The sequence below is a fragment of the Neolamprologus multifasciatus genome, chromosome 7 (genome assembly GCF_963576455.1).
Source record: "Neolamprologus multifasciatus chromosome 7, fNeoMul1.2, whole genome shotgun sequence".
Lineage (NCBI taxonomy): Eukaryota > Metazoa > Chordata > Actinopteri > Cichliformes > Cichlidae > Neolamprologus > Neolamprologus multifasciatus.
The window spans coordinates 6,935,069-6,945,950 of NC_140445.1; the positions used below are offsets into that span (position 1 = coordinate 6,935,069).

At 38.5% G+C, this 10,882-nt stretch overlaps 1 protein-coding gene and 1 long non-coding RNA gene across 3 annotated transcripts in view; both read left to right on the forward strand.

The window, feature by feature from the left end:
* LOC146513629 (uncharacterized) overlaps window positions 1-10,882 on the forward strand; it is a 101,816-nt gene that overhangs the window by 72,022 nt on the left and 18,912 nt on the right. The window lies entirely within an intron of this gene.
* Window positions 2,640-8,305, forward strand: LOC146513634 (putative E3 ubiquitin-protein ligase HERC4). Its single transcript, XM_085165659.1, has 3 exons — window positions 2,640-2,858; window positions 5,507-5,609; window positions 7,582-8,305. The coding sequence occupies exons 1-3, from the start codon at window positions 2,640-2,642 to the stop codon at window positions 7,797-7,799; spliced, it is 540 nt and encodes a 179-aa protein (XP_085021785.1). The 3' UTR covers window positions 7,800-8,305.

Genomic DNA, 10,882 nt, shown 5'->3' on the forward strand with positions numbered 1-10,882 from the left:
AAGCAAACTGAAATGTTAGGAGGAACTAAATCACACATTACAACACCAGTGGCAGCACCCTGCTGTCTCACACATCGGGATCACGGTCCTGTTGAAACGGGTCTAACGCTAAAGCTCACAGTTGCATTTGTCTATACTCAATATGATCAAAAAACAATTTTAACAAACAATTAAAAAAAGAACAAGTAAAAGTTCTACTATAGCCAAAAGAAGACCATTTACAGACTATAGCGCTGTGAAAAAGTATTTGCCTCCTTTCTGATTTCCTATCTTATTCCATATTTGTCACACTTACACGTTTCACATCAATACATTTATAACATTAGAACAACAATGTCTAATATTAAACGGCAGTTTTCAAGGGCAAAACGCTATCCAAACATACTTGGTCCTATATGAAAAAGTAAGGCACCGAAAAACCGATACCTTGTGCAACAAGCCTCCTAACACAGTGTGTGTATGCTAGCGGCTAATATAGCAAACAAATGAACAGAGTGGTTTTTAGGTGTTGCACAAGGATAAGATGATAAACTGTGTGTCTTTTTATAATGACCTGCTTGAATTTACCTTAATCAAAGGAGTGGTCAGTGTGGGTAAAGCCATGAGCAGATAAAGTGGATGAGTGGGACTAGGTAGATGTGCCGAAAAGAGGCAACAAAGCTGCAGCTGAAGAGTGTGGTGAGAACATGGCGCAACCAGCAGGTTTCTGGCTTTGGCATGGTAACATGTACAACATTGGCAGTCCCATTTTGTGAAAGCCAATAAAAAATAGCTATGTTTCCATGTGTCATTTGTGTGGAACAATACTGCACAAGAAGCTAAATAGATTTTAAAAAATGAAAAAAAAAAGTTGAACAACAGAAGATAAATGTCCTTTTTTTTATAACATTAACTGGCCGGCTGTGTGGTGCACGGCCTTAAGAGGCCAGCATTCAGACCCCAGAGTTGAACGACCAAGTTCGAGTCTCTGACGGTCCGTCTGCTACTGCGGGGTAGGCCGAGCGAAAGACGAAGCTCCGGGCTCCTCCTTTTTCTGGCTTTTTTTTTTTTTTTTCACATTTATTTACATTTATTTAGATATCAAGCTGCAAGTAAAAGCTCAGGGAAACACTTTTAAGGCGGCCTTTAAGGTACCCTATATACGTCCTTTCACATCTTATCACTTCATACAGTGCTATGGGCCAGTCTACACCTGCTACTTTCTGCACAAGCTTTTATCACACATGACCCACTGTTTACAGGTAAGAAATCCAGTGTCAGTAATGTTAAAGTGGCTGTGTGGAGTAGCACAACCACTGCTAATATAACACTTTTTACATGCATTTCTACATATTACAGTGTCTTTTACCGTCTTGATGGTGCTAGCTTAAAGTCATGCTGTAAATGTTAGCTTGTAGTAAAACATATTCAAACCATGTTAGGACAAAAATATTGGTTTCTATCATGACTAGTTAACAGAAATGTTAACTGCCCACGCCTTACTGTAATCAGATTACTCGTTACTAAGTAACGAGTAATGTAAGGGATTACTATTGCAAAAAAGGTAATTAGATTACTGTTACTTTCCCGTAAGCACCCTGCGTTACTGCGTTACTAAAACCCTAATTTTTTTGCCAGAGTGTCTCATGACAATAACAGCTGTGTGCAGATCAACAATTGATAATCTATCCAGGAGTGCGGAGAGAGTATGACCATGCAGCGTTTAAAGTGTGGAAGTACTGACCTTACTTTGAGTTTGATTCCATAAAAAGTGACAAAAACTTATTTTTACAGTGAAAAAAAACCCTTAACTTCCAAGCAAGCACCGAGTTCGCCACTATGGGATTGGAAATTCACAGAGAGACTCGCGGATTCTTCCACTGACCGCTGCAGCACACCTGCACCAGGTCCAGAGCAAACATCCGCCTGCTGTACAGGTGAAAATAGAGCAACAGGACCGCTGAGTCTTTGATTTTATTTATTTTCTGCTGTGTTTCACTTGCATTTATTTGAAAGACTGAGTGTAAACACAAATTTTTTTTATTTTATGTGCTGGAATGTGCAGAAAATAGGTTTAAATGTTAAACAAATTTCTTCTAGTCAGAATGTTGCATATAATTTAATTTTTGCTTGATGCATAAAGTTAAAAGACTAATAAAACAAGTTTTAGTTTCCTTAATACTTTAGAGGAGAACTGGACTGCAGATCAAAAGGTCCTTAATAGCTTTTTGTCCTCCCCGACCCTCAAAGCCAAACCAGCCATGAGAGCTGATGAGACACGATTTGTAAAAGTGACATTATCAGAAACAAAGGGGAGCAACAATACTTCATATTTGCATTCTTTAGAGAAAAGTATTTGAAAAGGCTGTCTGCTGTTTTGGATTGATGTCCTTCTCCTGAGGCTCAAAGAAGTAGGGCAGTGTCACGGTCCTTTTGGCAGCAGAAAGCTGCTGAGTGCTGATGATCAGTAATCTGTCTCATTCTCAGGTTTTGCAGCTAAACTCATCTGATTTATAACTAATTTACAGATAATCTGGGATGGGATAAAAGTTGACCTGGATCCTCAAACTCCTGGAAAGCCACTGACAGGTCAAAATAAGTAAGCATATAAAACATGACATGCTTGTGAGGTTCATCTGCAGCACCTTTATCTCTGTGAAATGTTTGCTGATTTAAAATTTTCCCTACTAAACAGGAAGGAGTTTGTGGAGGCCTATGTGAATCATGCCTTCAACACATCAGTGGAGAGTCTGTTCCAGGAGTTCAAGCGAGGCTTCTTCCTGGTGTGTGACCAGGATTTGGTGAGGCTGTTTCGACCAGAGGAGCTGCAGGGAGTGCTGGTCGGCCAGGACGTGTATGACTGGGAAAAGTTCAAACAGGTACAGTCAGCCAAACAGACACAGGCTGTAGTTTCACAGCTGTCCTGTAGCACAATAACTGTGTACTGCATACTGCCAAAAGCACTCAGTCGGCTGCTTTAACACAAATATGAACTTGAGTCACATCTCAGTCTTAATCCAGACTTTTGTATGATAGTATAATATAATAGTCAGCCCACCCTTCGCAGCTATAACTGCTTCAACTCTTCTGGGAAAGCTTTCCACAAGGTTTAATTGTGTTTATGGGAATTTTTAAACGATTCTTCCAGAAGTGCATTTGTGGTGTCAGACACTGATGTTGGAGGAGAAGGCCTGGCTCATAGTTGCTGCTCTAATTCATCCCAAATATGTTCTATCAGGGTGAGGTCAGGACTCTGTGCAGGCTAGTCCAGTTCTTCTACACCAAACTCACTCTTCCATGGCTTTATGGACCTTGTATTGTGCACTGGTGCCCAGCCATGTTGGAACAGAAAGTGGCCATCCCCAAACTGGAAGCATGAAATTGTCTTGATATGCTGAAGCATTAAGAGTTCCTTTCATCTGCACTAAGGGGGCGAACCCAACTCCTGATAAACAGCCCCACAACAAAACCGCTCCTCCACCACACTTTACACTTGGCACAGTGCAGTCAGACAAGTTGGCAACCACCAAACCCTGACACATCCATCGGATTGCCAGTCAGAGAAGTGTGATTCGTCACTCCAGTAAACACATCTCCACTGCTTTAGAGTCCAGTGTTGAGATGCTTAAATCACTCAATCTGACGCTTTGCATTGTGTTTGTCAGTGTAAGGCTGGGATGCAGCTGCTCAGCCATGGAAACCAATGAAGTTTAGACATCTGTAACAACAGCAGACTGCAGATATTGGTGACTTAAGTGCACTATGAGCCTTAGCATCAGCTGACTAGCTGTCATTTCCAATTACTTCCACTTTGTTATAATATCACTAACAGCTGACTATGGAATATTTAATAGCAAGGAAATTTCATGACTGGACTTGTTGCACTGGTGCATCCTATCACATTACCATGCTGGAATTCATTCAGTTCCTGAGAGCGACTCATCCTTTCACACATGTTTGTAGTAGAGATGGACCGATCCGATATTACGTATCGGTATCGGTCCGATACTGACCCAAATTACTGGATCGGATATCGGCGAGAAATAAAAAATGTAATCCGATCCATTAAATATCCAAAAAGCACCTCACAAAACTTGCTACGCGGCATAACTCGGCTCATAACCGTAGCACGTAGCAGCAGTGTGCATCACGTGATAGAGCAGCTGTGTGTATTTGTAGCCTTGCTAGCAAACCAGCATTTCATCTATGAGGACGTTTTCCCAGAGAGAAGTAAAGCAAGTGTGTAAGTTCATCTCTGAATGTCTGTAAAGCATTCCCATGTTAAGCTTAACAACCATACCTGGAGCGACTGCCTCTCTCTTTCTCTCTCTCTCTCTCCTGCTGCTTCAATCGTGAAACTGCTTAATGATCAGCTGATCGGCTTTTCTGTCGCGAGTCCGTCTCTCTTCTTTGTTTTTGGCCCACTTCTCACCAGAAAGAGGAAACCAGCGGCTGAACAACAGCAGCACGTTTAAGCTTGTTAAGCTGTTGTTAGAATTTATTTAATATTACTTTCTACACCAGGATCTTTTTCTACGTAGCTGACGGCTGGTAATTGTGCAGGGGCACAATTACCCCTGGATTTAGCAAAGTGTAGCCAGGGGGGGCCGATAGGGCATGAACAGGGAAAAGGGGGCACAAAGACATACTTTTCTTTCTTATTCTCATTTAAAATGTCTAGTTTTTAATAAATAATTATCTGACTCTTACACCCAAAGTTTTAATCTTGTGTAAAATATATAGAAGTCCATTACTGTATATAGTAACTGTTAAGTCTAATATACCCTAGTAAGCTATAGTACTTTTTCCTTTGGGAAGATACCATCTGTGCAGTCTGCAATTCTGTTGAAGAAAGATGTTGAATCTATTTAATTATTCTTGAAAAATAATTTATTTTTGTGCATTTTCCCCCTGCATCAAATTAAATTTGATTACATCGATTAAGCATCATGAGGTGGAGGGTGGTTCCCTATTTTTTTTTTTTTTTTTTTGCTGGGAGTTTGCAACCCTATTATTTAGGTTGCTTAAAATTTCTTCTAAGTACTCTTTAAAATACCAGAATAGGGAGGATGGAGCAGGTTTAACTTTATTAGATTGATCAGTGTTGCTGAACTATGACATATTTTGGACGCAGTGTATTTTTTACATACAGGTATAACAGAATAGCTTTAGTGTTGTTATTTATTTAAACTTGAGTATAAACTTATACAAAAAGCAGCAAGATATTAAAAAAACGTTTTGTTGATTAAAAAACACACTATATCGGATTCATATCGGTATCGGCAGATATCCAAATCTATGATATCGGTATCGGTATCGGACATAAAAAAGTGGTATCGTGCCATCTCTAGTTTGTAGAAGTAGTCTGCATGTCTATGTGCTTGATTTAATACACCTGTGTCCATGGAAGTGATTGGAACACATTAATTTAATGATTTGGATGGGTTAGGGAATACTTTTGGCAACATAGTGTATATATGCCTGACTTTAAAAACTCTATTACAACAGTCATTTTCACTGTTTTCAGAACACAAGTTATGGTTGGAAATATCATGACTGCCACACCACCATACAGATGTTTTGGGAGGTATTTGATGAACTAACTGAAGAGCAGAGGAAAGATTTCCTTTGTAAGTACTTGCTGAAGCCTCCATTATGATATGTTACTGAAATCACACTGTATCATATAAAACATTCGATTTTTCTGCACTTTACCAAGATATATTAGAGAGCAGCATTGTTCTGATTAATATACTGTAAAGCTGCTTTATGGTTGAGTTAGTCATCAAATGCAAAAGAGACGCAACACCTCAAATTCTGACAGATGATTTTAAGTATAATGACAACGTAGTGACTAGGGATGGGTACCGGTGTCCGGTGCCATGATGGCACCGGTTCTGACATAAACGGTAGTAATCAGACCAAAAAGCAGCGCACATTTCGGTGCTTTATTTCGGTGCTTTTTTTTCCTGAGATGTAATACACTTTGAATTCTAGCCAATCATTTTACGTTTCCGGGGATAGTAGGCGGGTCCAGGTACGTACGTTCTTTTAGAGCAGAGCTACAGATTAAAAACGCCCAAGGCGGAGCGGTCAAAAGTCTGGCTGTACTTCACAGCAAAAGATGCAAACTCAGCAGCCTGCAACAAGTGCTTTAAGCTGATACTGTGGAAAGGAGGTAACACCTGAAATCCGATGAAACACCTGGCGACGCTTAGCGTTTTTTTTAAAAGCCGAAAAATGCGCCGTATTTGATAGCTTGCTGCGAGACCTCACACCGAGCGCATCTACTGCAGGTGTGGTGCCTGTTATCGGACCCAGAGTTAGCAACATCCCCCAAAAAGCTGAAGAGTAGAGTCCTGGCCCCTAGCCCTGCCAGTGTAGCAGAAATGATGAGGATGATGATGGCAGCAGCAGCAGCCGTTCTTCTCTGCGTGAGTAGCTTAATGTTGTTCGTGTGTAATTTACGTTGACTAGGCTAACCACGTTATTACATTAATGCATGTAAGGTGAACTAGCAAACACCATCATAGCTACATGCGGCTGTCTTCTTGTTTGATGGCAGATACTCCCTTCACCCTGGCCAAAAAGGCTAAAATGACCAAAGAAAAAGTGGAAAACAGCTAAACATGAGAGGTTTTTGGACAAAGTTTGTGTTTTTTCCATTGTTTAAGCACTGCTTCCAGCCCAGAGTGATACCATATATGCCCTATAGCTGCAGAAAAGGCTAACATTGTTATCTTTTTACAAAAAAACAGCTGAACATGAGAGGTTTTTGGACCAATTTTGTGTTCTCTATTCTTTAAGCACTGGTTCGAGCACCGTTTAAGCACCGGCACCGTTTCAAAAGTACCGGTTTGGCACCGGTATCAGATAAAACCTAAACGATACCCATCCCTAGTAGTGACTCTCTTACTATAATTTGAATAGGTCAGTAGATCTGACGAATATACCTTAATAACAATATTTCAGTCAAATTAAAGATTCTTCATAGCCTGGTTAAGCCTTTTTAAAAAGCCATGTGTTTTTGCACTGGGCCCTGATTCTGTTTTTATTATGCTTGTTCAAAGTACAAAAACGTATGCCAAGGAAAGTGGGCCAAAATTCCTCCCAAAGCTCTGTAAAGATTCATTACCAGTTATCACAAACACTTGACTGCAGTTCTTGCTGCCAGGATGCTTCCACCAGTTAATACATTTAGAGGTCAATTGCTTTTTCACATAGGGCCAGCTAGGCTTGAATATTTTTTCCCTTAATGAATGAAATTAGAAATTAACAATTGTATTTACTTATTACACATAAATGTGACAAATATGCAAAAATACTTTTTCCTGTGATGTGATGATGATAAGATGTATGCAAAAGTTTTCAAAATTACTAAAAAGTTGTTAATTATTTGCTTAATGAGATAACATTTTTAGTATAAGCTAGCTTAGGTGAGCCAACCAAATGACCAAAAATGATGAGCAGTGCTATCTTCATATAGAATTGTGAGAATTTTTTGGATATTGATGGGCTTTTTCACAATATACTGACATTGATAGCTGTCTAACTATCATTAATTAAGTAAAATTATATTTTCTTTCCATTGTTGTTCTTCAGGGTTCCTGACTGGTTACAGGAGAGCTCCAATTCTTGGCATGGACCAGGTCCATATGGAGGTTCGGGTTAAGCAAATTCAGAGCGGCACCTGTGATCAGCATTTCCCTGAGTCAGAGACATGTCACTCTAATCTGTATCTGCCTTTTTACTCAACTAAGGAGATCATGCGAGACAGATTGACAGAGGCCCTGCTAGCAGATACAGATTTCACACTGTGATGGTGGATCGTATGCAGCTCTAAAGGAGCGTGCACTGTGTCTGTGCTGAGGATAATTTCAGGATAATTTACACTGTGCATTACAATAATATTACACTATAGCAAATGCAAAAAAATCAACATCCCTACATAAGACAGCTGTGTAACAGCATCAGCATCATAAGGCACTTTAGAATTATCTGACTTTTCTTAATATGTCATAATTTATCCAATAATTTACTGCTAAAGTTAAAACTAAAGTTACTGCTGCATTATAATTCTTATGAATCAAATCTAATTTTTATGCTCAGACAAACATGAACAGGAGAATATATTGCTTTATAACTACTATATTGCTATAAACATCTGACTATGTAATACAATCCAATAGAGCACTTCTGTATTATTTATCACTTTATTCTTTGTGTTTTGTTTAATTCTGGTGGGGTTGAATTATTTCCAATAATAAATGTTTAACATATGTAACATTGGTTATTTGTTGGAACAATAAAAATGTTGCTTACCTGGTGTCAGTAAATCACTAATTACTGCAGTCTAAGGTTTCCTTAACACGATGTGAAGAATAAAGAGTACAGTAGTACAATAGAGTCACAAGTGATGAAAGCTGGGACATTTATTTGAAAAAAAATGTTTTTCATAGTATATGTTGAAAAAGCAAGCATAGTTTCTTCCAGCCAGACAGATGCTATAGATAATAACAAGTCATCACTTATTATGATCTGATCTAATCTAATCGAATAACTAGATCAGCCTACAAATGCAGCTGATCTGTAAAGTCAGCTTACAGAAATATATAACCGCATATCATCTACAAAGAAACAAAGCTTTATTACATAAACTCGTTTGTGGCCAATGTGAAGCATCTAACAGAAAGAGTAGCAAGGTCAAATGCATATCCTTGAAGCACACCACAAATTTTCAAGTTCCTAAACAATGAATTACCATGGGACAAGTAACCACAGTAAAATATCAGTGGCAGAGAAATAAAGCTACTACTCTTTAAACAAAATGGAACAGAACAGTTCATGATTTGACCAAAGTGTGATTGTAAATCACTACTTTTATCTTCCAAACAGGAAGGAGTTTGGGGATGCCTACGTGAATCATGCCTTCAACACATCAGTGGAGAATGTGTTTCAGGAGTTCAAGAGAGGCTTCTTCCTGGTGTGTGAGCGGGATTTGGTGAAACTCTTCAGGTCAAAGGAGCTGCAAGAAGTGATGGTGGGCAAAGACTTCAGTGACTGGGAAAAGCTGAAACAGGTAAACAGCTGTTAGTGACACAAAGATGTAATTTGTCTGCAATTCTTTTATCACATCCCATTATTGTGAATGAGTTATCTTTGGTATATCTAACAGTCTCTTTCACTATGATTAGAACACACATTATGAAGGTGAATAAAGCGCAGACCATCTCACCATACAGATGTTTTGGGAGGTCTTTGATGAAGTGACTAAAAACAAGAAGAAATCTTTCCTTTGTCAGTACTGTATTTCATGTTAACGTGTAAAACAATAAGTGTGAATCTTATTCTTCAGTATGTCCAAAGAGTCACAACAAAGCAACGAATATCAGGGAGTTAAAAAAGTAAAATATTGGGGTTTTATGACCTGAGTTTGATGGAAAAAGCATTTGACCAACAGCTGAGCTGGTTGAGCACTAACGCCTGAATTGACAGACTGATTTCAGATGTTGTGCACAAAAATTAACACATAAAAAAAACCTCACTGAGTTTGACTTTTTTCCTCCTCTGGGGTTTGTGACAGGATTTGACCACGTGCCCATTCTCAGTATGGACAAAATCAAGATGCAAGTCAAACACACACACGTGCTTCTTAACCTTGGAGCTGCCGTCATATTCAACTAAGGAGATCATGCAAACCAAACTCACAGAGGCCCTGAGCAACAATAAGATTATCCTTAAGTGATCAACAATAAATGTTTTTGGGGTTTTTTACTGTACTGAACAGAAGACATAACATTGTAACACTGAAGGGGGCGGATAGAGAAATGTTCTTAGGGTGGCACGGAAATCAAATGGGGTGGAGAAATTACACATATTCAGGTGTTACATTCCATAATACGCATTATATATCGTTAAAATACATCAAATGCAGTAAGTGTACACATGTTTCATATAAATATACTTTGTAACTTTCTTATTTTCTTTAATCTACATGATTAAACATTTCAGTTACATAAAACATGCAATTTTGTCATTTTATGTACTGTAGCCTATATAATAAATAAGTATGTATCCAGTAAGTATAAAATCCACAAAGCTACACAACATGGGGTGGTTCATTTCCAAACACAAGTCTAACGTCAGTTTCACACTTTTTTATTATTAGAAATAATTGAATTGTTACATGTTTAAATTTACACAAAATACCAGAAATCTGCACTGTCATGAACACTTTTTTCACCAACATCTAAAAAACTATTAAAGATAAAAGGTGAGTGGATGGAATGACCACGATATTAAACAGTTTAAATATAACGTTTGAAAAGCACATGTCAACTGAAAGTGTAATGAAAGAAACAAAACCTTAAATGCATTCTTGGTGGATTTTAATATGAGCAATCATCGCCAGTACGATTATTTGTGTTATTATGTACTCTGTGTGTTAATGTGTTGTATCATCTTTTTTAGGTTTCCTAGTCATTGTCAGTTATATTAAACACAAAATATAAAAAGTTTGAATCGGCCCTCATCTTCCAAGGTGGAGTGGCACCGTTCCCTCTATGGCTGGTTAAACTCTTAAAATTGTGCATTCATATCAGTGTAGACATGTGAAGAAAATACAGGCAGAACTAAGTAGATCCAGCTTTCTTTCAAAAACATTGGTCCTCATTCAGTATGTGTATGGAAACATCGTTATCCTGTGCAAACAAAAAACACGTGCACACACAAAATTACAGAAACCGGTGCAAACTTTGTTCTTACCACTGTGTGTTTGTTAATGACTCTGGATCATCCACATACTGTCATGCTTCTACTTCTCTTTGCAAATAAGCAAGTTTACCTCAAGGTGAAGTGGAGAAAGTGATGATGGTGTAAGAGAGACGCCTGCATCACTAAAGCA

Bases quoted from the DNA above. Each gene is read 5' to 3' on its own strand.
- LOC146513634 (XM_085165659.1), top strand. From the start codon at position 2,640: ATGTTTGCTGATTTAAAATTTTCCCTACTAAACAGGAAGGAGTTTGTG. The intron at 2,859-5,506 runs GTACAGTCAGCC...CACTGTTTTCAG, and splicing joins ACTGGGAAAAGTTCAAACAG to AACACAAGTTATGGTTGGAA. The intron at 5,610-7,581 runs GTAAGTACTTGC...GTTGTTCTTCAG, and splicing joins GCAGAGGAAAGATTTCCTTT to GGTTCCTGACTGGTTACAGG.